The 27,202-nt window shown below is 38.0% G+C and overlaps 1 protein-coding gene across 4 annotated transcripts in view; it reads left to right on the top strand.

Annotated features, from left to right (window-relative positions):
• The window catches only part of Itsn2 (intersectin 2), a 131,322-nt gene that overhangs the window by 78,628 nt on the left and 25,492 nt on the right, over positions 1-27,202 (top strand). For all 4 annotated transcript variants that reach the window (XM_070025124.1, XM_070025123.1, XM_070025122.1 and 1 more), the window contains 9 exons: positions 4,695-4,873; positions 5,146-5,290; positions 6,941-7,146; positions 11,226-11,290; positions 13,711-13,877; positions 15,441-15,486; positions 15,569-15,690; positions 18,047-18,143; positions 19,753-19,944. In XM_070025124.1, coding sequence (XP_069881225.1) covers positions 4,695-4,873; positions 5,146-5,290; positions 6,941-7,146; positions 11,226-11,290; positions 13,711-13,877; positions 15,441-15,486; positions 15,569-15,690; positions 18,047-18,143; positions 19,753-19,944 — 1,219 coding nt within the window. The remainder of the gene's footprint in view (positions 1-4,694; positions 4,874-5,145; positions 5,291-6,940; positions 7,147-11,225; positions 11,291-13,710; positions 13,878-15,440; positions 15,487-15,568; positions 15,691-18,046; positions 18,144-19,752; positions 19,945-27,202) is intronic.

The following is a 27,202-nucleotide window of genomic DNA, read 5'->3' as shown; positions in this document are numbered from 1 at the left end:
TGGCTCGAAACCAGTGTAAGCAGGAAAGTCAGTGAGACTTTTTTTTTTTTTGTCAGTCATGAGACTTGAATTCTGGGTCAGTGAGACTCTTATCTCCAGTTAACCACCAAAATGCTGGAAGTGGAGCTCAAGAGGTAGAGTGCTCACTTTGAGACAAAAACTCAAAGGCAGTGTCTAGACCCTGAGTTCAAGTCCCAGGACTGGCACACACATGCACAAAATCAAACAAATAGATAAATAATAACATTTTGTGGGGTTGGTTATTTTCAGGCAACTGTTAAAAAAGTAGAAGGAATTAGGTTCTGCACCCCTAACTGGATGTGCTCCTGGAACAAAGGATTTTTTTTATATGCTCACAATCCATATAAAATTGATAAATAAGAGAAAATACAGGAAATCATGTTAGTCAAGTCAGAATAAGAACAAGCTTCAGAATCTACAGATTGGGATTTTAGTCTCTATGATATGTAAATTATAACTCAATAAGTCATTATTAAAAACAAAAACATTGCCAGGCACCAGTGGCTCATACCTGTAATCCTAGCTACTCAGGAAACTGAGATCTTAGGATCACGGCTCAAATCTGTCCAGAAAACAAGAAGTGGCACTGTGGCTTAAAGTGGTAGAGCACTATCCTTGAGCAAAAGAGCTTAGGGACAATGCCCAGGTCCTGAGTTCAAGCCCCACAGCTGACAAAAATAAATAAATTAATAAATAAAATAATTAAACATACAACTATAGTGTGATCTAGCCATTCCACTCTTAGAGATATTTAGCCAAGAAAGCATATGTCTGTGAAGACAGATGCTCATAACAGCTTTTATTCATTTTGTCGATGTTTTTGTTTATAGAAGCTTTATTTGTAATAGCTAAAAACTGGAGACAACTGAAATGTCCATCAACAGGTGAAAGGATAAGCAAATTATACAGTACTCATACAAAATAATTACTTGGGCTGGGATGTAGCTCATCGGCAAGTACTTGCTTTGCAAGTACAACGTCCTGGGTTCAATCCCCAATACTAAAAAAGAAAAGACCAAAAAATTATATATACATGTATGTGTGTGTGTGTGTGTGTGTGTGTGTGTGTGTGTGTGTGTGTGTATGTGTGTGTGTGTGTGTGTGTGTGTGTATATATATATATATGTATACACATGTATGTGTATATATATATATACAGTTAAAATAAAAAACACAAACAAGCCAGCCACTGGTGGCTCACACCTAGCTACTCAGGAGGCTGAGATCTGAGGATAAAAGTTTAAAGCCAGCCCAGGCAAGAAAGTCCATGAGACTCTTATCTCCAATTAACCACTAGAAAACCAAAAGTGGCTCAAGTAGTAGAGCACTCGCCTTGAGCTGAAGAGCTCACAGACAGCACCAGGCTCAGAGTTCAAGACCCACAACTGACAAAATAATAATAATAATATAATAATAATAGCTCAGCAATGAAAAATAATTCATCCTCACTACACATATATGTATCTCAAAATAACGATGTTGAGTGAAAAAACAGACAAAAATGATACATATTGCATGATTTTATTCACATGAAATTCTAGAAAATGCAAACTAATCTCAAGTGACATAAAGTAGGCCAGGAAATGTGGTGAGAAACCAGAGGAAGGTTTAAAATGGAACGAGAAGAAACTGGTAAAGATGAGGAGTGATGGTTATGTTCTTCATTGTGGTTATGGTGATTTTTCACAAGACTTGCCATCTCCAACATGAAAATTTAGATTATTTATACCTCAATAGGCTGTTATTAAAAATCTTAATGTATTACATGATATACCACTGTCAGATCTGTGTTTTAGACAGATATGGAAAATGTGGCAAGGAGACTCAGTTGATTTATTTGTTCATTGAAATAAGCAAATATTTAATGTGCTAGATAGAACCAATAAAAAGACAGACAGGTGGAACAGGTGTAAGTACAGCAATAATAGAATATGGTTATACTGATTATGCTAGTATAACTCTGGCCTGGGTTAGGAGTGTTAATAGAATCTTGAAAGTGAGCAAAGATTGCAGTAATCTTAGATATAAATTGAAACAGCCTGCAGTAGGTTAGTAAAAGTGAGATTGAGGAAAATTGAAAGCAGTTTTCAGTGACAAAGTCAGCAGTTTGACTGTGATACTCTTTGGGAAGAAACCTACTCTTTTTTCTTTTCTTTTCTTTTTCTTTTTTTCCAGTCCTAGGGCCTGAACTCAGTTTGACTGCTGACTTTGACTATAAAAGCATAATAGAGTTTTTTGGGGGTTTTTGTTGCTTTTTTGTTATCGGATATGTGGCTTAAACTCTGGGCCTGGGCACTGTCCCTGAGCTCTTCAGCTCAAGCCCAGTGGTCACTTCCAGTTTTCTGGTGGTTAATTGGAGATAAGAGTCTCAAGTACTTTCCTGCTGGGGCTGGCTTTGAACTGTGATCCTTAGATCTCCTGAGTAGCTAGGATTACAGGCATGAGCCTGGCAAGATATTTTTTTTTTTAAGATGATTAAGTCATTGATGGTAAGAATAGTAGAAGGTATTAAGAAGGATTGGAGAGAAGAAAAAGTTGTATTGGACTTGAGTTGGAGGTTTTTATAGAAAATTCAGTTTTAGATACATTGCAGGAGTTGCAGGTTTAAGAGTGGGTTTCTGGGCTGGGAATGTGGCTTACTGGTAGAGTGCTTGGCTGGCATGCATGAAGCCATGGGTTCAATTCCTCACTACCACCTAAACAGAAAAGGCTGGAAGTGGTGCTGTGGCTCAAGTGGTAGAGTGCTAGCCCTGAGCAAAAGGAGCTCAGGGCAGCATGCAGGCCCTGAGTTCAAGCCCTAGGACTGGCAAAAAAAGAAAAGAAGATAGAAAAAGTGGGTTTCTTCCCAGAGAGTTTCAGGATTCATTATTGCATACAGGACTCGTTAAATGGTAGGAACAAGTGGGCTTGTTCAGGAAGTGTACATAGCATGAGGCAAGAAAGCCACCAGTGAAACTTTGAGGCACCATCAGCAATTAAGGAACAAAAACTAGGAAGAAGAGCAAGAGACACTGAGGTTAGTAGAGGCTTACGTACTGCAAAAAGGAAGTGTTTAGAAAAAGATGCAATTAGTAAATCACCTGATGTTTTACAAGTTAAAAGTAGCATTTAGAAGTTTCTAACTCTGTTAGATAGTTCAAGAAAATTCTGTAATAAAAGCACAAAAAAACTAGCTGGGTGCCGGTGCCTCACACCTGTAATCCTAGTTACTCGGGGCTGAGATATGAGGATTGCAGTTCAAAGCCAGTCTGGGCAGGAAAGTCCATGAGACTCTTATCTCCAATTAACCACCAGAAGACCAGAAGTGATGCTGTGACCCAAGTGGGAGAGTGCTTGCCTTGAGCTGAAGATCTCAGGGATAGCACCCAGGCCCAGAGTTCAAGACCCACGACTGACAAAAAAAATCAAAAAACAAAAAAAACTGAACAGAAAGAAAACAATTATTAACTTTAGGAAAATAAAAATGGAAGCAAATGTGGTGAGCAGAATACTACATAGCGCAGATGGAAAATATTTATATATCCCTAATAACCTAAACACTAAATATACGTTAACAAAAACTTTTGATATAGCAATATTGGTAAAACAAGAGATTTAGTAATAGATGAATCTTTCTTTCCCACAATCCAAAGCCAATAGTCTAAACTGAAAAAAAATCTAAGAAACAACACTATAAATGGCAGTTAGAAGTACAGAAGATAGTACAGAAGATAATATTGGCTGGAAATGTAGCTCAGTGGTAGAATGCTTGCCTAGCCTTCATGAAGCCCTGGGTTTGATTCCTACATAAACAGAAAAGGACAAAGTGGTACTGTGACTCAAGTGGTAGAATGTCAGCCTTAAGCAAAAGAATCTCAGGAACAGTGCCAGGCCCTGAGTATAGTCCCCTAGGACTGACAAAAAAATAAGACACTAACAATGTAGTTTCTGCCAAGATAGGAATGAAATAAGAGGAAGAAATATTATGTGTGACATTGTTTGTCTTTATAAACTGTTTCCGTACATCAGATAAAATTTAAATTTAAAAAGATAATTTGTTGGGGCTGGAAAGTGGCTCAGTGGTAGAGCACATGCCTTGCATGCCAGAGGCCCTGGGTTCGATTCCTCAGCACCACATAAGCAAAAAGAAAAAAGCCGGAAGTGGTGCTGTGGCTCAAGTGGTAGAGTGCTAGCCTTGAGCTGAAGAGCTGAGGGACAGCGCTCAGGCCCAGAGTTCAGGCCCCATGACCGGACCCAAAAAAAAAAACCAAGATAATTTGTTGCCAACTGCCAGAAGCTCATGCCTATAATCCTAAACTACTCAGGAGGCTGAGATCTGAGAATCACAGTTCAAGCCAGCTCAGGCAGAAAAGTTCCTTCCAGACCCTTATTTCAAATTACTCAAAAACCAGAAGTGGAACTGTGGCTCAAAGTGGTAGAGTGCTAGCCTTGAGTAAAAGAGCTCAGGGATAGCACCTAGGCCCTGAGTTCAAGTCCCATGAAATAATAACAACAACAATAAAAGATAATTCCTTAGTAACTAGAAATAGCAACCTAACAATTTGTAGGAAACACCTTAGTTATTTAGTTAAATGGACTGAATTCTAAAGCCAAAAATAAAATATATTGGTCTACTTCTCTTTCCATTGTAAGTGCATCAATTTGAAGCACTGTTAACCTTCCTTTTTCCATAGGTTGATGAAAAAACTGTAGGAGAACCTGGTTGGTTTTATGGTAGTTTTCAAGGAAATTTTGGTTGGTTTCCATGCAACTATGTAGAAAAAATGCCATCAAATGAAAAAGCTCTGTCTCCTAAGAAGGCCTTACTTCCTCCTACAGTATCTTTATCTACTACTACCTCAACTTCTTCAGAGTAAGTACTAAGCTAACACCAGACTTTTTATATCTCTGCCAGTGTATAAATGCTAGTGCATACTTAGATCAGCCTGATCCTTTGTCATATTATTAATATGAGCTGGACTTTTCCAAGAGCACCCTTGATTCTACATTTAATATTGGAATTTAGTAAATGAAATCATAGGCCAATCATTTGTTTGTGAATTTCTCCCACTTTAGGATATATAATTAGTACTTTATTTCATTTTAATTATTAAGTATACTTACATTACAGTGTTATATTTGCAGACCGCTTTCTTCAAATCAACCAGCATCTGCAGCTGATTATCAAAATGTATCTTTTGCAAACCTAACTGTCAATACATCATGGCAGAAAAAATCAGCTTTTACTCGTACTGTGTCCCCTGGATCTGTATCACCTATTCATGGACAGGTAGGTTGTCTCTAATTTTTGTTCGCTTTATTCTTTGAGTTTGCTCCTGATTTATGTGACTTGAATGAAGATTTCATATAAAGGCTTCATTTACTTATTTAACATGAGATTGTAGCATCCAATTTCTGGTTGCTGGTTTTGTGTGTGTGTGTGTTTTTTTACATAGGATGTCAAGTTGAAGAATGATTAATATTAGATTCTCAATTCATTCTCAGCATCAAGTGGAAGATAAGAGATTTGAACTTGGTTTTTAATTTTTTCCCTTTAAGTCATTGAAGACATGGTACTTTGTTATGTATATGCACCTCTAATTTAGGGTACCCATTGTAAATATTGCTACATTCATATTATTAAAAAGAAATTGCAGGATACATGAGGCTCTGGGTTTGATTTCTCAGCACTACAAAAGCAGAAAAAGCCAGAAGTGGTGCTGTTGCTCAAGTGGTAGAGCACTAGCCTTGAGCTGAAGAGCTGAGGGACAGTGCCCAGGCCCAGAGTTCAGGCCCCATGACTGACCAAAAAAAAAGAAAAAAGAAATTGCAAAAGCCAAGTGCTGGTAGCTCATTCCTGTAATGCTAGCTACTCAGGAGGTTGAGATCTGAGGATCACAGTTTGAAGCTAGCCTAGAAGGAAAGACCTGGAGACTTTCAGCTCCAGTTAACCAAAAAAAAGCCAGAAGCAGAGCTATGGCTCAATGGCAAAATGCATGCTTCAAGCAAAAGAGCTCAGGGAAAGCACCTAACCCTTGAGTTCAAGCCCAAGACACACACAGACACAGACACACACACACACACACACACACACGTGTATTGGCATAAAGCCAAGTGCCACACACACACGCACACACACACACACGCATGCACGCACGTGTATTGGCATAAAGCCAAGTGCCAGTAGCTTATATTTGTAATCCTAGCTACTCAGGAGGCTGAGATAGGAAGATCTTGGGTTCGGTTCAAAACCAGCCTGAGCAGGAAAGTCCATGAGACTCATCTCCAATTCACCACCAGAAAACCAGAAGTGGTGTTGTGGCTCATGCAGTAGAGTACTTGCTTGGCTCACGCAGTAGAGTACTTGCTTGCCTTGAGCTGAATTGCTCGGAAACAGCTCCCAGGGCCAGAGTTCAAGCCCCTTGACTACAAAAAAAAAAAAAAAAAGGACTTAATGGTACAAAACATTTCTAGAAATGAGAGTGTAATAGTATTTACAGTTTAAGTGAAGAGTTTAGCTTCATTAAGAGAACAAAAATAAGAGACTAAAAGCTGAGTGAGACTGTGCTTAACCACATCTGTTGCAAGTCAGGTAACTGAATCAAGTGCAGTTGGATGAATAGTATTAGAAGCTGGAGGAGAGAAAAGTAACTCATTTCTTTCTTGTATGGTGTACCTTTGGTGGACTTATGAATACTTCATAGAGTGTTCACTGTTCACCTTCTGTACCGGTGATGATGTAAATTCCTTAGAATATAAGTGATCAAGAAGGTTACTTTCATGGTTGTAGGCACATAGAATTTTAAGTCAATTAGATTAGTAGGTTAAGTCACCACCACACAAAATGGTCTACTGTTTGAACTTGTATATTATGTGTTAGTAAATAGAACTCATGAGTATTATACTTTGTTTTTCAATTTCGGTGGCCGTTTATTTATAGGGACAGGCTGTAGAAAACCTGAAAGCACAGGCTCTCTGTTCCTGGACTGCAAAGAAAGAGAACCATTTGAACTTCTCAAAACATGACATTATTACCGTCTTGGAGCAGCAAGAAAATTGGTGGTTTGGAGAGGTGCATGGAGGGAGAGGATGGTTTCCAAAATCTTATGTTAAGATCCTTCCTGGAAGTGAAGTAAAGCGGGAAGAGTAAGTATCTCTGTGTGTTTACAGGAGGTGTGGATGTTCATGTTTCCACTGATAATCCAGCCCACAGGATGAGTAGCTCTGGTTTAAATGTAAAGATATGATTAGAAATGTGATTTCTAGCCTAGAAAAACAACAGATGTGTGTTTCTGCTTTAAAATCTCTTTTATTATATTCATTTCAGATTCATAGTTTTCAAAGTCCTATACTTAAATTTTTATGTACTATAGTACTATATTTAAATTTTCTATATTCTTTTTCTTTTTCTTTCTTTGTGGTACTAAGGGTTGAACTTAGATCCTCATACATACTAGGCAAATTCTCTACTACTTAAGCCTTGATCCCAGTTCTGTTTGTTTTTTTTTTTATTATTAAGGTTTTTTTAATTGTGAAAATACCGTACAAAGGGGTTACAATTACATGAGCAAGGAAATTAGTACATTTCTTATCAAGCATTTTTGCCTCCTTCTTTGTTTCCCCTTCCCATCCCTTCCCTCCCATCTTTCCCCTACCCCCAAAGTTGTAAAGTTCATTTTTCGACATAACATTTTGTACATCTCATTGTTGCAGTGGGTCCACCTGTATCCCTATTTAAACAATTTGTTTTTTCCCTTCCCCTCCACAAATTATACCTACATCAAATACAAAGTGAAAACGGGTTATACCCTGGGGGAGGGACATACAAAGCAACAAAGAAATCATCTTATAAATATGTTAGAAACAATATCAAGAAAGAAAAACCATTTGAGTCCTTATCTTGGGGTTCATTTCATCTAACATCAACTTGTCTGACCATTTCTGTTTGTCTCAGAGATATACTAGTTATTGAAAATAAATTTTTTGTATTTTGTTTTAGAGATAAGGTCTCACTAACTTTACCCAAGCTGCCCTGGGACTTATGATTCTCTTGTACTGAGGTTTGAACTCAGAGCCTCATGCTTGCTTAGCATTTGCTTTACCACTTGAGCCATGACTCCAACCCTTTTGTATCTTCTTAGTTTCAGCTAGTGTTTCTATTTTTTTTTTTGTCCAAGATGAGCCTGGGACCATAATTTTCATATATGATCACCCATAGTATGGGGCTACAAAGTCCACCTTATTGATTGAGATGGCATCTTGCCAACTTTTTGCCCAAGTTGGCCTTAAGCCACAGTCCTTCTGATCTCTGCCTCTCAAGTATCTGTGATTACAGGTGTGAACCACCATGCCTAGACTATAATGCATTACTGAAATTCTCCTTGTTGCCAAATTGGACCATTCCCATATCTGAGCCTCTACGTTTCCTTGGACGTAACTTCTCTGTTGCTCATAGCATATGACAGTATACTTATTGACTTGTGTTATCCACATTCCTTATTAGGTCCTAAGCTCTGTGGAAATGAGACCCATGTCTTTGTTGTTGTGTGCTTTTCATCTCTTTCATGATATGTGTATGTGCATGTGTATATGTATGTATTAGAGCTTGAACTCAACCTCACAATCTCATTTTTTGCCCACCACTGGTGCTCTACCACTTGAGCCATACCTCCAGTTCCTCATACTTAGTATAATCTTTTTGTGGGTAGGGGGGAGGGTGAGTATTGAGGCTTGAAGTCAGGGCTTAGGTACTATCCCTGAGCTTTTTTTGTTCAAGACATCACACACTACTATTGAGCCTCAGCTCCACTTCTAGCTTTTTGATGGTTCATTGGAGAGAAGAGTATCATGAGCTTTCCAGCCTGGGCTGGGCTTCAAACCCCAATCCCCTCAGCCTCCTGAGTAGCTAGGTTATAGGCACGAGCCACCAGCACCCAGCCCTAGTTTAATATTAATGCATCTTAATACCAAATCATATTAGGTTAATGAATGAGGAGAGAAGTGAATGAATAAACAATCAAATGAATGAAAGCCAAAAATTAGACAGGTTGAGATATCTGGCCTTTATTTTCCAGTGTTCAGGGAAGTCGAGTTGTCAAATGTATTTATTACAAGGAAATAAGTACTCTAAAGTATCTATGGGCAACTGTCTCATGTGTTTAACATGAAAGTTGATCTAAATAGAAAAGCAGTCTAACACAATGCAAAGTACTGCTCTTGACAATAAGTTCTAGTTCTGTTTTTGTCATTCCATAAGGAGAAACCTGTTTTGGTCTTGAGATTTTTGAATTGATTGAATGAAAAGGTTAAACTTAATAACCTTTTCAGTACTGAGTATCTATCATTGTTTAGTACAAATGCAGAAATTTACTTTTCAGACTGATATGGAAATTTGAAAAGAATAAAAGTTAAAGCTGCCAGGCACCTGTGGCTCACGCCTGTAATCCTAGCTACTCAGAAGGCTGAGATCTGGGGTTCAAAGCCAGGCCAGGCAGGAAAGTCTGTGAGACTCTTATCGCCAATAAAACACTAGAAAACTGGAAGTGGCGCTGTAGCTCAAGTGATAGGAGTGCTCACCTTGAGCTGAACAGCTGAGGGACAGCACCCAAGCCCAGAGTTCAAGCCCCATGACTGACAAAAAAAAGCTAAGCATTGGTGTATAATCCTAGCTACTTAGGAGGCTGATATCTGAGGATTGCAGTTTGAAGCCAACAGCAAGAAAAGTCCATGAGACTCTTATTTCCAGTAAATTAAAATGCCAGAAGTGGCACTGTGGCTCAAGTGGTAGAGTGCTCACGTTGAGCAAAAGAAGCTCAGGGACAGTGCCTAGGCCCTGAGTTCAAGCTTCAGGACAAGCGAAAAAAAGAAGTTACAAACATATGTAGCTGACATCTGTGTGGTAGGCCCCTTCAAGAAATTATCTTACTTCGTTTTTTTTGTTTTTGTTTTGTCAGTCATGGGGCTTGAACTCTGGACCTGGGCTGTCTCTGAGCAATTGAGCTCAAGGCTAGCGCTCTACTACATGAGCCACAAGTGGGGGGTGAAGGGGGCTCAGTGGTAGAGTGCTTGCCTTACATACATGAGGCCCTGGGTTCAATTCCTCCACACCACATAAGCAGAAAAAGCTGGAAGTGATGCTGTGACTCAAGTGGTAGAGTGCTATTTTTGACCTGGAGAGCTGAGGGACAGTGCCCAGACCCATAGTTCAGGCCCCATGACTGGCAAAAAAAAAAAAGTCTCACGGACTTTCCTGCCTGGGCTGGCCTTGAACCGTGGTCCTCAGATCTCAGCCTCCTGAGTAGCTAGGATTACAGGTGTGAGCCACCAGCACCCGGCAAAATTATCTTATTTATTATTCATAACATGTTACAGAAAATAAAACTTTAGCAAGAGGAAGTTTAAGTGTTTTAAAGGATATTTCTTCTAACTTTCCATCAGTTACCAATGCTAAGAGACAAGTTAATGTGACTTGCAGTAAAACCAGGCACAGTGGTACATGCCTGTGGTCTCAGCTGTGCAGGGGCTTCGGCAGAAAGATCACTTGAGCTCAGGAGTTCAAGACCAAACCAAACAACAAGCCAAAACAACAAAAATGTAAAGCCTAGTAATAGAGAATTCAGCACTAAACAAGACAATTCCATTCACCATGGCCATCAAGTTTAATAAAGTCTACCTTGTATAGACTTGCAAACTGCCTCATTATATGATTTACTCATGGATTTTCTGGGAAACCTTGGTTTAAAACAGTCTTCCAGAGTTTTGAAGACAGCTTCCTGGATTAACAAAGCAATTAATGTTACACCTGTTCTGAGATATATTTTAAAATGTGATGTGCTCTGAACAAATAATAAAATTTACCAATATTGTCCTGGTTTTTCCCTAAACTAAGCCAATGCCTGTAGGTCCTTTACCAAGATTGCCATTTACTAATGTGCAGGTGTCTTTTAAATTTCTTCATGAAGGCAAAATATCTCACAATTTGACAATCTAGTGTTATATTGAAACTAAATATAGCAATTTATAATTAGACAATTCTTCATCCAGAATGAGTTGGTATATGAAAGTATTCATAATAAGTGAGCTATATTAAAATTCTGAGAAAATCCTAGAAGAATGCACAACTAAAATCTGTTGTATTTCTCAAATATCTTGGTTTTGTTGTTGTTCGTGTTTTTTGTCTTTTTTGTCTTTCTTTCTCATCTTTCACTTGTGTATTTATTTGGCAGACCGGAAGCATTATATGCAGCTGTAAGTAAGAAACCTGTATCTACAGCCTGTCCAGTTGGAGAAGGTAAGTTTTAGCAATTTGTAAATTAGATAAGACTCAGTTATTTGACTTCACACGTGACCATTCTCCCTGTTTCAGTGTCACAGAGTTTGTGAGGTTAGGGAATCCTGTCCCTGTCTATTTCATATGACTATAAAAGATACAGAAAAAATATGGCTGGAGTATTGGCACTTTTAGAAAATCAGTACTATGAAAATTCAGCATAGATGGCTAAATAAGATTATAATTTAAACTTTTTTTAAACTTACAGATATTCAGGAAGAAAGGAAATTTCAGTGTACTTAGGTATTTGTAAATGTATTTAATTATAATGTGGCATATAAATTATTAAGTAGAATTTTATATGAAGGTGCTCTTTATCACAAATATTTCAAAGAATTGTGAGGTTCTGGTTTTGGTTATTTTCCACTATTGGGTCTTTAACTCAGGGCCTTTTACTCTTGCTAAGTATTTGCTCACACTGGCACTCTACCACTCAAGCCATACCTCCAGTTCAGGGGTCTTTTGGTTTTGCTTGTTTTTTGCGGGGGGGGGAGGAGTTTTGTTCGTTTGGGGTTTTTTTGCTGATTAGTTGGACTCTCTGCTCTAGCTGGCTTTGATCTGCAATCCTCATACCTCAATCCCCTGAGTATCTAGGATAACAGGCATGAGCCTGAATTGTGTTTTTGTTCTATAACCTATTGGGCTGTGTGGTTAATGAACTGTTTTGATTTTGTTACTGTGATTTAAAAAATGAAAGCTTATTTATTCTAATCCTAGACAATATTTTTATTTAGTGTGTGCATACTTATAAATGAGACAGGTTTGTTGTAAAGTTAGTTGTGTAGTTGAAGTACATTGTGTTTTTCTTCATACATCAGTCTTATGGTAAATGAAACAGTCTATTCAGTATCTACTAAGTTGGGATGTGATGTTAGATCCTGAAAAAAGTACATTGTAGAATGGACTGGATAAGCCTATGATGATGGTATATTCCACAAGGAGAGTAAATGTCTCAAACTTGAGCAGAACCTGTGAAGTAGTACTATGGCATTATGTTAAACAATGAGTGGAATATCTTGAAGAAACAAAGGAAGGGAAGAGATTTTTTTTTTTCTGTCGGTCATGGACCTTGAACTCTGGGCCTGGGCACTGTCCCTCTTCTCTTCAGCTCAAGGCAAGTGCTCTGCCACTTGAGCCACAGCGCCACTTTTGGTTTTCTGAGTGGTTTATTGGAGATAAGACTCTCACAGCCTTTCTTGCCCAGTCTGACTTTGAACCATGTTCCTCAGATTTCAGCCTCCTGAGTAAGATTATAGGCATGAGCCACCATACCCACCTGAGAAGAGATTTCTTGACAGAGGGTAGAAAATGAGGGGAACTTGAGACCTCCAGTGAGACTGAAACCATAGGTGTGCTATGAAATGTGTACTGTAAGATGGGTCTGGAAAGTCTTAGTGAAGAGCATATTGGAAATGACCTTACTACAATGTACCTAAACCTTGCAATTACTTTTAGTTGTGTTTAGTCAGCTAAGTTGAATAATACTGGAAATGTGAATAGCAAATAAGTTGTAGGTGGTATTTTTTATCATCTCTAGCTTATGATAAAAGGTCAAATTACATATTGGTAAATATAAGAAAAAGTTCTAAGGGGGAGGGGGGAGGCTGGGAAGGGATGTGAAGGGTAAACCAAAGGAGGAGGCTGCAATGCTTGGTAAGAAATGTACGCATTATCCTGCCCATGTAATTGTAACCCCTCTGTACACTATGTTTACAAATGAAATAAAATTAAATTAAAAAAAAAAGAAAGAAAAAGTTCTAAAACCTGTTCACTAATTGAGTCCTCAAAGCAGTAGTAATTTCAGGAACAAAATCCTAAATTAATATAAAACATATATACATATACTATATATATGTATATATATGAAGTCCCTCATTAACAGTCTGCAGCTGGTTATTGTGGTAGAACTTGGCTCCTGTTGCTGTCTGCTAGATATGAATGTTTCCATAATTGTGTATTTAAAAGAATTAAAGAACAAATAATTTAGCAAATTAAAGTGTATTTTACATAACAGCTTTTTAAAAATACATAGGTTTTAATTCCACTATCTACTAGATGACAGTCTCATTGAGCCTCAGTTTTGTTATCTGTAAAGATACTTGATATCTCGTTGTAGTTTGGGGGTCATTTTTTTGTGGTTAAAAAAATAGTAACAAAAGTAAATTGAATGGTAGCAAAGCAGTTGAAAAAAAAAACTTGAGATGAGCTTTATGATAAATAACCCTTTTCTAAGCAATTCAGTAGTTTGCTTCTAAGTTCTTATTTTCCTGGGTAGTAGGCCATATACTATAAGCTTACATAAGATCTTAATGACTCACGTAATTTTCATTTTATATCTGTAATCTTATCATTAAAACCTCTTCTTGCTTTCTTCACTACAGATTATATTGCACTGTATTCATATTCAAGTGCAGAGCCAGGAGATTTGACTTTCACTGAAGGTGAAGAAATATCTGTGACACAGAAAGATGGAGAGTGGTGGACAGGAAGTATTGGAAATAGAACTGGAATTTTTCCATCAAACTATGTCAAACCAAAAGATCAAGAGGTTGAGTTATTTTCTACTAAAATCACCCTATTGTGATCAGGATTCATACTTAAAACATATTGATTGTTTGATTTTAATCAGGCTGGTTTCATTATAAGGAAACCACTCAAAGTAGCTCCATTACTACAGGTTTTATTATAGGGCTCCAATGAAAGATAAGAGGTTCAGGATATCATAAAATGTGAAGAACAAATATTTAAGTAGGGCTGGGCTGAAGCTTGTAATAAATGCAACTTAGGGCTGATTCTAAATTCAGCAGTTTATAAAGGACTACCTTGATGCAATCTGTAAGTCTTTAAGGCTCTATCATGTATATGACTCATCCTGCAGTCTGAAGTCCCTCCTCTTCATTCTGCCAGTAGACTGGTATGATGTAGAAGTTCCCAAGCATTTTATTTTGTTGGTAGTGGTGGTACTCATGGAGCTTGAATTCAGGGCCTGGGTGCTGTCCCGGAGCTTTTTTGCTCAAGGCTAGCACTCTACCACTTTGAGACTCAGCTCCACTTCCAGTTTTTAGGTGGTTAGTTGGAGATAAAAGTCTCATGGACTTTCCTGCCTGGGCTGGCTTCAAACCATGATCAGATCTCAGCCTCCTGAGTAGCTAGCATAATAGACATGAGCCCTTCTCTCTCTCTCTCTCTCTCTCTCTCTCTCTCTCTCTCTCTCTCTCTCTCTCTCTCTCTCTCTCTCTCTCTCTCTCTCTCTCTCTCTCTCTCTCTCACACACACACACACACACACACACACAGAGTGTTGCTTCATGAAAATAGTTTAGCTTGCAAGTTAATCACAGAAATACTTTTTCTTGGGGCTGGGAAGGTGGCTCAGTGGTAGAGCACTTGCCTTGCATGCCTTAGGCCCTGGGTTCGATTCCTCAGCACCACATAAGCAAAAAGAAAAAAGCCGGAAGTGGCGCTGTGGCTCAAGTGGTAGAGCGCTAGCCTTGAGCTGAAGAGCTGAGGGACAGCACCCAGGCCCAGAGTTCAGGCCCCACAACTGGTCCCCAAAAAAAAAAAAAAAAAAAAAGAACAGTCTTAAGTGAAACCAGCTTTGTTTTATTTAGTGTGAGCACCTGGCAATGACAGATATCATCACTGTTGGTAATAATTACAGAAGCCATAGTTGGCTATTCTTAGTATGAATTTTGGGTTCTTAAATTATGATCAGTCAGTTTAGGAAGAAATAAAATAAGAAGTGCTCCCTCTCTCTGCAGTAGCTGTAGTGAATCAGAATCTCTTAGGGATAACAGAAGCAAAACTCTCATATGCCTTCATGCATTAGGACCTACGTACTATAGGTAGTGTATGTACGAATGTAATGTATGTAATGGGCATCAATGTTAACCCACTGAACAATAGGTAAATTTGTCCCAGAAAGATTCAGAGAATGAGCTCTTTTTGTGGAGTGAGTAGATAATAGCATCAACTTCTTGTTGACCAGATCGCCTGATCTTTTGTTTAAAGAAAGAATCATGGAGAATAGGATTAATTCATTTCTAGTAAGCTTTGTACATTTACATCTGGAATCTTGGAAATGATAAAAACAATTTATCTTTTTCTTGTAGAATGTTGGGAATGCTAGCAAATCTGGAACATCAAACAAAAAACCTGGTATGTTTAATAGTGACCTTGAAAATTTTTGCCAAAATATTTGGCATAGACTTGAATTCATTATTGTTTCTCTTCTTTTCAGAGATTGCTCAAGTAACTTCAGCATATGTTGCTTCGGGTGCTGAACAACTTAGTCTTGCACCAGGACAGTTAATATTAATCCTAAAGAAAAATACAAGTGGATGGTGGCAAGGAGAGTTACAGGTAATGTTTTTATAGTAATGTATGTTCATGAAAACATCAAGTGGAGCACTAATGATTCAGTCCTGTCATCCTAGCTACTCAGAAAGCTGAGATTTAGAGGATTGTGGTTGAAAGCCAACATGGGCAAAAGTCTATGAGACTATATCTCTAATCAGCAAGAAGTGGCGCTGTACCTCAAGCGGTAGAGTGCTTGCCTTGAGCTGAAGAGCTGAGGGATAGCGCCCAAGCCCAGAGTTCAAGCCCCACGACCGACAAAAAATAAAGAGCTCAGGGATAATGCCCAGGCCCTGAGTTCAAGCCTCAGGACTGGCACAAATAAAGCATCATTATAAATAAATAAAGAAGATAAAATAGAATAAAGTAATTAGCAAAAAGCCAACCCAGAGGCCTGGGCAATGTAGTAGAGTACTAGCCAAACAAGCAAGCTGAGCAAGCCATGCAAGTATGATGTCCTGACTTAAAATACTAGTACCAGCCAAGCAAGCTGAGCAAGCCATGCAAGTGTGATGTCCTGACTTAAGGCACTAGTACCAGCCATACAAGTATGATATCCTGAGTTAAAACACTAGTACCAGCAGGGAGGACAAGGGGGAGAGGGAGGGGGAGGAAGAGGAGATGATGATAATAAAGAGCTGGGAAGGTGGCTCAGTGGTAGAGTGCTTGCCTCACATGCATGAGGCTCTGGTTTCGATTCCTCAGCATCACATAAGCAGAAAAAGCCGGAAGTGGCACTGTGGCTCTAGTGGTAGAGTGCTAGCCTTGAGCTGAAGAGCTGAGGGACAGCACCCAGGCCCAGAGTTCAGGCCCCACAACCAACAAAAAATAAGTAAAGATCAATAGAAAATTATTCATACATAGTCTATACCACTTAATGGTAGTCAATATATTAGGTTCCCTTTTAATAATTCGTCTGTACATTTTAGCACAGTTATGTTGGCACTGAAAATAATAACTTAAAAGGCACTTTTCTCTAAAACCTAACTTTTTTTTAATAATGCATCCCTTACTAAACCACAGATCACCTTCAAAAAGGAAAGCAGCAGCATCTTGCCAGGGATAGCCTTAAGAGATGGTATACTGGCTAGGAGAAAGACTTTACCCAGGCTGTGTCTTGAAAAAATACTGTTCATTGAACTGTCCTGCAGTGGTCTTGGGTTTTTGAAACAGTTCAATGAACAATGTCAATGTAATGGCCCTAGTTTTTTACCTCAAATGTTAACCTAAAGTTGTTGAATATATTTTGATAGAAAATAAAGCATTCTTCTTTTACTTGTAAAATTCCCTCACTAGTTGAAACTGAAAAGCATTTTAGGATTTAAGATGATGAGGAAAATTATACTTCTTTTTATTGATATATAATATAAAAGACAAATGTAGCTTTATTCTGGGAAATTTGAGTCAGGATTCCTAAAGAACAGATGGAGCTTAAATTCATTATGTTCTCTAAGTTTCCGTCTTCTGATTTACTTTGGAACCAACTATATGGGAATTATGGCTCCTCACATTCTATTTCTGTCAATCTGATTAATTATTAACAAAACTTGGATAGATATTTGTGGTAGACTATACCATTGAAGGTTAACTTGGACATTAGGAGAATTCTAGAAAGATCTTTTTGTAGTATAAATATTGGTGTGGAATACTTAGGGAAGGAACTCTGAATATGAAAGACTTCTGGATAAGTCTTCTGCAGATCGCATTTTCAGCAGCACATTTAGATGCAGATTGCAATGTGTCTTCCAGTAGTTTCATGTTGACCTGGAGAGCCATTGCTAATTTTAAAGATCCCACAGTTCTCACTTTTGAAACCAGTTGCAGATTTGATGGTCTTGAAATCAGTCTCAAATTTGATAATTCACAAGAACACATGGAGCTCCCAAAAAGCTGTTACACTGTCCTTCCACAAAGGACAGCCAAGGAAAGAGGCACAGAGACAGAGTACAAGAGGGTTCTACAAAGGGAACTTCTGTTTGTTTTCTCCCAGTAAAGTCATGGACAACCTTAACTCTTCTTGGCAATAATCTTTGGCAATACACAGAGAGTATTGCTAACCAGGAAAGCTTGCTGGAGCTTTGTTATCTAGAGTTTTTACTGGGATTCCATGGTTGATTAATGGTTGATTATTCATATCGCTGTACTCAGTTTCAGGCCCCCATGCAATCTAAGATACTATGAATCGGTATTGAAAGGACTTAGAACTTATATCCCAGTAGCTAAGTACAGAGGTGAGACCTATGTTTAGGCAAGATTAATTTTTTCTTAAATAATCAAGAGTTTTATAATTTTAAGTTACAACTCAATGATTCTTTTCAAATCTCATCTTTTGAATTGTATATTCTTTTTGTTCATTTAATAGGCCAGAGGAAAAAAGCGGCAGAAGGGATGGTTTCCTGCCAGCCATGTTAAACTTTTGGGTCCAAGTAGTGAAAGAACCACACCTGCCTTCCATGCTGGTATGAAACTGGGTTGACTTTTATTTCACTTTTTAAAGAACTTTGTTAAAATGTAGTAACTTCTTAGATTATCTAACTCTCAAAGATATGAAGTATTTCATACCTAACTACTCTTGAAAGATATGAAATATTTTTTCTTTCCTTCTGCTTAAAAATAACATACCAGCAAGGTATGGGAGCTATTATCCTAGCTACTTAGGATATAGAGATCCAGGGATCCCAGTTTGAGACCATCTGGACAAAAAATAAGTTTGAGAGACTCCATCTCAACCAGTAACAACTCAGTGGTGGGAGGACTGCATGCGTCCCAGGCCAGCCTGTGTTTTAAAGCAAGACCCCACCTCAAAAATAACCAGTGTCAAAAGGGATTGGAGGCATGCCTCAAGTGATAGAGCACCTGCCCAATAAATGCAAAGCCCTGAGTTCAGTCCCCAGTACTGCCAAAAGAAAACAGGTAAATTTGCCAATGAGTAGCTAGAGCTTGGAGTCAGGGCTTGAGCACTGTCCTTTTGCTTTTTCATTAAAGGCTGGCACTTCACCACTTGATGGTTAATTGGAGATAAGAGTCTCACAGACTGTCCTGCCCAGGCTGGACCTGAGGTCCTCAGATCTCAGTCTCCTGCATAAAGGATTACAGACATGAGCCACCAGTGCCTGGCTGACTTGGTTTTGGTTTTTTTTTTTCTGGTCCTGGGCCTTGAACTCAGGGCCTGGGTGCTGTCCCTGAGCTTCTTTGTGCTCAAGACTAGTGCTCTAGCACTTGAGCCACCACGCCACTTCTGGCTTTTTCTGGGTAGTTTTTTGGGGTTTTTTTTGGGGGGGGGGGCAGGGAGGGATCCAGTTGTGGGGCCCAAACTCTGGGCCTGGGCGCTGTCCCTCAGCTCTTCAGCTCAAGGCTAGCACTCTACCACTTAAGCCACAGTGCCACTTCCAGCTTTTTTTTTTTCCTGCTTATGTGGTGCTGAGGAATCGAACCCAGGGCCTCATGAATGCAAGGCCAGTGCTCTACCACTGAGCCACCCTTCCCAGCCCTTCTGGGTAGTTTATTGGAGATGAGAATCTTGTAGACTTTTCTGCCTGGACTGGCATCGAACTGCTATCCTTAGATCTCAGCCTCCTTCGTAGATTGGATTACATGCATTAGCCATTGGCACCGGCTAACTTGGATTTTCTTTTTCTTTTTTTTTTTTTGTCTGTCATGGGGCTTGAACTCTGGACCTGGGCACTGTCCCTGAGCTCTTCAGCTCAAGGCTAGCACTCTACCACTTGAGCCAAGCGCCACTTCCGATTTTCTGGAGGGTTATTGGAGATAAGAGTCTCATGGACTTTCTTGCCTGGTGTGGCTTTGAACTGTGATCCTCAGATCTCAGCCGCCTGAGTAGCTAGGATTATAGGCCTGAGCCACCAATGCTGGCTCTAACTTGGGTTTTAACTGGAGTTCATTAATTCTTATTTTTGTAAGACAGAATGGGGGAGGAGAATGTGAGAGAGCAGCTCAAGGAAAACTTTGCCTAATTTTAATATTTAATAATAGCAATTTAAATCCTCGGGATACTATTGATCCTTACAAATAATTAATTTGCGTATTATTTTGTTGTCCTTTTTATAGTATGTCAGGTGATTGCTATGTATGACTACGTAGCAAATAATGAGGATGAGCTCAATTTCTCCAAGGGACAACTTATTAATGTTATGAGCAAAGATGATCCTGACTGGTGGCAAGGAGAAATCAATGGGGTGACTGGTCTCTTTCCATCAAACTATGTTAAGATGACAACAGACTCAGACCCAAGTCAACAGTGTGAGTAATACCAAATTATTTATCTCTCATCTGATGTGAAAACTTTAATATGCAATATAGTATTACTCTGCTGACTCCAATCTTGAACTCAGCACTCAATAAATATAGATGAATGATTCAAGTAAGAAAATGGTCTCAAGGTCAAAGTTAGGTTGCAAAAGCATACTTTTTTGCTGGCTTCAGATTTTGGCATTTATTTGTAATTTCTCTAGTTCTTTGGTTTATGCAACTTCCCTTTACCACTATCCTCTTTCAGCAGCCTTTGTTCCTTTACAGCTCAATGAAGACTAGCTAGTCCTATAATTGCCCTATTGATCTAGTCAAAATACCCATTCAGTATGTAGGTGCTATTAATTCTTCAGCCTTATATTGATTTCCCACAGGTTTACAGAAACTCTCAGAAGTAAGTGATTTTTTTCCCCCGATCCTGGGGCTGCTACTTTGCACTCAAGGCTAGCACTCTACCAGTTGAGACACAGAGCCACTTCCAGCTTTTTCTGGGTAGTTTATTGGAGATAAGAGTCTCATGGACTTTTCTGCTTGGACTGGCTTCAAACCACAGTCCTCAGATCTCAGCCTCCAGAGTGGCTAAGATTTCAGGTGTGAACCACTGGCAGCTAGTTAAGTGATTCTTTAGATAGTATTTTCAAGAATGTGGTCCAATTCTCAAAGTATGAAATTTGGTATTGTCACATGGTAGTTACCTACCCTTTTTTATGGTTTGAAAGATATATAGCATTAATAATAAATGAAGGGAATCAAAGCTCCCAAAACAACAACAACAACAACAATAATAATAATAATAAGGGAATGGACAGTACTCAAAAATAACTCTTTACCTTTTTAGAGTAAATATTACTTTTTCCTCTCCTTTGGTTTTTAATTTATTAACAAAAAATTCATGATTCTTACTAGCGAAATTATTGAAAACATTTAGCATTTCCTTTTTGTTTGACTGGGGGGAGGTGAAGAGGTCAAACGTGGGGCTTTGAACTCAAGGCCTGGGCACTGTCCCTGAGCTTTTTCACTCAAGGCTCACACTCTAACACTTAAGTCACAGCACCACTTTCAGCTTTTTGGGAGATAGTTAATTAGTAAAGAGTCTCAGGGACTTTCCTGCCTGGGCTGTCCTCGAACCACAGATCTCAGCCCCCTGAGATTACAGGCATGAGCCACTGGCACCCAGCTTAGCTTTTCATTTTAATCAATTTGCTAAAAACATATAAATGGAATCTTAGCCAAAACTAAATATATCTATTATTTCCATTTAACATTTTATTTTAGACATATTTCCATTTTAATGTATACAAATTTATTCTTACAGTAATACAAAAGTATAATCTGATGTAATCAGGCTGTCACCATTTTCTACAAAGTGAATACTCTAAAACTTGGAACCTGTAACATACAATTTGATTCAACTTTTTCTGAAAACAATTTGAGGGTCTCAACATGTTTAGATCCAATGTCTTAATAAGTCTTCTAGAAATTTCTCATGATAAAAAATACAAGGGCTGGGATGTAGCTCAGTGGCAGAGCTCTTGCCTAGCAAGTGCAACATCCTGGGTTCGATCCCCAGTACCAAAAAAGAAAAGACAAAAAAACCCAAACAAAAAATACAAACAAATCTTGATGAGTACTAAAACCATTTTCAAAGTTTCTCATAATTACAGATTTAGAAACAGAATAATGTATTTCTAATAATAGCTTGGTGATAGGAAACAATACAATGGATTATCAGTAGTAAAAATGTAATAATAAATACATATATAATTCAGTGCAAGGATTATCAACTTTATACTATATAATTTTATACGTTTTCACTTTAGAGCTTTGAAATTAGAGCTTTAAAAATAGTTTGGATGGATGAGAAAGACTCCTTTACATAAATCAACTAAATTTTTCCATTTGGCGGTAAAAGGAGTCCAGGGTTTTTTATGGTGTAAATATTCTCAAATGTGTCTGAGGGTTTCAGGAGAAGTGGCAAAAAAATTATAACAGCTTGGTTCTCTGGTGAATGGCCATTTTTATGCTCTGCTGATGGTTTTGCAGTTTATAGTCATTAATTAGAAATCAGTTTAATCTGACACCTTTCTGGACTTGTAAGATGAAGGTGTTTTCAGAGCTACTGTGTCTGAGGATTATTGGCTAGTGACCCCTGACATCATTCCAACCTGTCAGTACATTTGGCTTTTGTAGCATCTTTGATTTAAAGTGATGAGTTTAAAATAAAATATCACACCTATAATCCTAGCTACTCAGGAGGCTGAGATCTGAGGATCATGGTTCAAAGCCAGCCCAGGCAGGACAGTCTGTGAGACCCTTATCTCCAATAAACCACCAGAAAACCAGAAGTGGTGCTGTGGCTCAAGTGGTAGAGCACTAGCCTTGAGCTCAGGGACAGTGCCCAGGCCCAGAGTTCAAGCCCCACAACCAACAAAAATAAATAAATAAAATTATTTTTTTCCAGTGGTAGAACAGTAAAGCCTAATGGTAAGTCACATGAGGCAAATAATAAGAGCTGTTCTAAGGAAAAGCTTTGCTTTGCTTTTCTCTGCCTCATCTGTAACAGTCCTTTCAGTTTCCCCTCTGAGGATAATTTTTAAAAACACTATTCTAGAAAAATCTACTTCAAGATAGTGATGGAGGAAGTAGGAGGTGCTTGGAAGCTAGGAGGTAGCTTAAGCAGGAGAGCACGTACCTAGCAAGTATAATCCCAGGACCCCCTCCTCAAAAAAAAAAAAAAAAAGAGAGAGGGAGGAAGGAAGGGAGGGAGGGAAGGAAGGAAGGAAGGAAGGGAGGGAGGGAGGGAGGGAGGGAGGGAAGGAGGAAGGGATGAAGGGAGGAAGGGTAGGTGATCACCTTCTAGGAAAGTAACCCTCCAAGAAGTTAGTTGAGAACTTTTTATTCTTTAACTGAATAGTAGATGGCAAATAAATGCTGAACAATTCAGAAAGTAGATTGATATGACTTAATTATCCAACATATTTACTATGCAGATTACTTTTGGCAAGCCGGTTTGGGCAGTGTACATTTGTATTCCAGAACTCAGGAGGTTGAGGCAAGAAGCCAGCCTAGGCTACTTAGGAAAATTTTGTCCCTCCCCCATATCAATATTTTTTTGACCAAAGGATACTTTATCTATTGTTCTAACATGAGTAGGACTGGCAGAGCCCTAGTCTACTTGTAGATGAGAGCTACCATGCTCAAATTTTTATTTAATTAGTTGGTTTAAAGCTAAATAGTCATTTGTGGCTGATAGCTGCTGTATCAGACAACCCAAGTCTAAAAGACAACCAGTTTTGAGTTGTTGAAATTTCAAAATCAGTTGCAGTATTGAAACAGAACTAAGAAGAAAAGGAAAAGTTGTCTTTCAGCATTGATGACCTACATAGTAATTTTAAAGGAACTGAGTCCATGTGTTTCACATTTTATTTTTTAGATTTTGGATTTATAAAAATATATTTCTATTTTTTCACTTCCTAAGTATTCTTTGAGTGTCCACCATATACTTACAGGCATTGGGAATACACACATTAAGACTGTCTTCTCTAAAGTAGCTTCAGAGGTTTAGTGGTTAAGAGACAAACAAATACAATTGCTGTAATGAATAGTCACACAGATGTATTGGGAAAAGATCCCCTAATCTTCTATGAGGAAAGAAGGCCTCTTGACATGGAAGGTTTTATATTTGAGCTGGGACCAAAAAGACAAGTAGGTATAGTTTGTTGAAAAGTTTGTAGTTTATTGGGGGCAGGAAAATGTATGATTTGTTTTCCTGATTATTTCCATATTGAGAGTTAGAAAAAGAGAATAGTCAAGAGGTTGTTTCAAATAGGAATACTTTCATATTTCTTGTTGCTATAAAATAATTGCCAGCAGCTTACCTATTACCTTTTTTAGCTAACATATCAGGATTTTTAGTCTGATTATATCTGAAAACTGAGTACTTTCTTGTTTTGCCTAAGTGAATGAACAAAGGTTCATCATCCATCTTGTAACAAAAGAGCTCTCAAAGCTATAATTCTCTGGAAAATTCTCAAGTAGATTCCTTTGAAAAAGTTTATTGTTCCTAGAAAACAACTTAGAAAACTGAAGAATACCAGTTGTGTTTGCTTGAAATAGCTATTTATTAGACACTGTGAAGAGCCTTAACTACGTTTTCAAAAATGAAGAATTTAGTTAAATTATATTGGCAGCTTTGAATTTTGTTCACCTAAGTTTATATAAGCCTATAATTTTCATGGGCTCTGATTCCAAAAATAATTAATCCTTGTATTTGAGATTTTTAACCTCCCTAGATACATAGAAAGGAATTATTTGCTATAGTCAATATGAGGCACTGAGGGCTGGGAAGGTGGCTCAGTGGTAGAGCGCTTGCCTTGCATGCTTGAAGCCCTGGGTTCGATTCCTCAGCACCATCATAAGCATTAAAAAAAAAAGCGAGAAGTGGCGCTGTGGCTCAAGTGGTAGAGTGCTAGCCTTGAGCTGAAAAGCTGAGGGACAGCACCCAGGCCCAAAGTTCAGGCCCCACGACCGGACCAAAAAAAAAAAAAAATGAGGCACTGAGAGCAGGTTAAATTCGAGATGACTGTTTATGATTCTTTAGCCTTTATAAATATTCTTTTCATTTTATTATATAACTAAACATTTTTAAGGTTGATAATTTTAATAAGTCAAGTTTATTTAGTTGATGTTGCATGTTATTATTAGTCAAATTTTTTCTCACCACCTAATTTCGTTATGTTCATTTTATTCCTCATTTTTCTTTTTTTAGGACCCAATGTTGTCTTCCAGTTGTGAAAGCACCCCAGAGACCCACTATCCAAGTTTGACTCTAGCGTGGAGGCAGGGCAGGCAGCCCTGATCAAATATCTCCTACACAATTCATTTACTTCGTTCGAATGTTAGAGCCACTTGTGATTATTTCTTTGTGTTTCTAATTTATCGTTAAAATTTATTTGTAACAAGTTCAAGGATAGTGGGTCTTTGTGTGGCTTTCCCTGCTGTTCACTCTGGCATCTTTTAGCAGTTTTCTTCTTTTTTTAATTTGGTAATTTTAGGTCATTAGCATGCATATTCAGTTTGCCCTTACATGGTGGGAGTTCAAACACACAAAGACCCACTATTTGCACAAACTATTCTCTCTGGTTTGGAATGGGCTGCCATGCTTTTCTAATGTTACTGCAACATGTATATTCATTACTGAATTCAGATACGTTTGCTTATGTTCTGCTATTACATTTGATCTAATCCTAACCCACAGCAAGCACTTAATTGATTCAACCTGATTTGTCCTCAAATGCACACTATTTATGCTATTACTTTCTATTATGCCACTATAAGTACCAATATTTAGATATGTTTAAAGGCCAAGTATTGGAAATAGCCTTTTTTTTGTGTAATCTGAGTGGGAGCAGTAACTCAGGGGACCTTTCTTTCTCTCACAGAAGAAGAAAGCACCTGGAGGGAGGATGTGCACAGAATATATTGGGATGTTTAGTTTGTTTCAGCTGCCCAACAACAAGCACTTCCTTTGGTCGTTCCTCTAGGGTCTTTAAGTGCTCTGGGCTGCAGATACTGCATCATGTGTCCAGCATATAACTATCACTTCTTTATTGGTTATGGGCTATTTTTTTAGGGATGAAAAGCTCCCATCATTGACTGTGAGATATAAAACCTTTCCTGGCTTAAACAAAGCATTTGTATCTATAGTATATGTTAAAGTTAGAATTCACTTTACCTATTGTAGTCAGGTGACTGCATGTCCCAGTACATAAAAGGCCTCCTTTGGCATTTTTCCTGGATTTAGTGAAATCATAAGGAATCACTGAAGCATGTAAAGACCCTGAAGCCACACACAAGCTCTGGTCAAGGACTCATAGTGAGGAGTGAGGTATGAGAGCTGGAGTTCTTCTGTGTCCACAAACCTTCACGACTAATGATTGATCATCCACTCACACTAACCTAATGTATATCCACCGTGGCTTTGCTGGCACAGTATTTCACTTATTTCCCAACATTTTTTAAATAACACATTATTATTAACTTAATATATGTGAGAGTACTTAGTTGAAACAAAAAGGAATTTTAGTATACAATATTAAACTATATTTGAAATCAATGAGAAGTTATGCAATTTTAAATGTTTACAAACTGCAGTGCAATCTACTGTTTGTGAATGTCTAAGTATTATCAGGGTAAGTGTACATACATTCACAGTTTTATTTCCTCACAGAGTTCTTTTGGAAAAATGAAATATGTTTTTATACCTCTCAGTTTAAGTTAGAGGAGTATTTTGTGCAATATTTATTTTAATGTGCCTATATATTCCGAATGGATTATTTCAGTCATTTCTTGCTTAACTCTTAACTTTACAACATTTGAGAGAGAACCAACAATTTAGTTACATCTTTACAAAGTTCAAATGTCTGTTCCAAAATACTTCACATTATTAGAATATAGGGAGCTATGTATATGAGCTCCCTGGGGAAGGGATCTCTAATTATTATACCACCTCCATTTTTAGCACTGGCCTTCATCATGATATTTTACAAATATAACATGAACAGGAAAGCAATAATACCATTTTAGGGGTAGAATGACATCTTTGCCTGCAGTCACTAAAAGAACAGTACGAAGACTAAGTCCTTTCCCAAAACTGACTTTTCCATATTATATGGATTACCTGGTCTTGCCTTTCTTTTTAACTTTATGCTTTTTAACCTTTAGTTGAGTTCAGTATAAAGACAGTTACTTTAAATACTGAGGTTGGAAATCATATCACATTTTGCATAGCAATTTTCCTTTGGGCTTATCTATCTAATGATAAGTTATTTCAAAAGTGTTTTTATAGCTCAAATCACTTCACTTTTACAATGATGAAAATAGATTATTAAGAATGACATTCAGGTTGAGCTTATCATCTATAATCAATCTGAAAATGATGTGTTCATCAAGTACTTGTAGATTAAATCACATACTGGCCCAATATTTAAGCTGAATGTCAATCTGAAAAATAAACGCTACTGTGTTACCTGAAATACCACTCTTTGCATAGGAATTTCATTATATATCTTGAGAGAAAGGTTAAAAACAAACTATGACATATAATCATTTAAATCCTTTGAAGTGCATGTAATCCTTTGCAGTACCTCATTCAGCCATGAATTTGTTCTCTTCTTGATTCAGTGTAGGGCAGCTTTCAACTTGCTTAGACAAAAAGAATTTTTTAGAAGTATGGAAATTTTAAATGAGA

The sequence above is a fragment of the Dipodomys merriami genome, unplaced genomic scaffold, assembly GCF_024711535.1.
Source record: "Dipodomys merriami isolate MVZ:Mamm:240054 unplaced genomic scaffold, mDipMer1.0.p SCAF_17, whole genome shotgun sequence".
Lineage (NCBI taxonomy): Eukaryota > Metazoa > Chordata > Mammalia > Rodentia > Heteromyidae > Dipodomys > Dipodomys merriami.
This window is presented reverse-complemented; position numbering and strand designations above follow the sequence as displayed.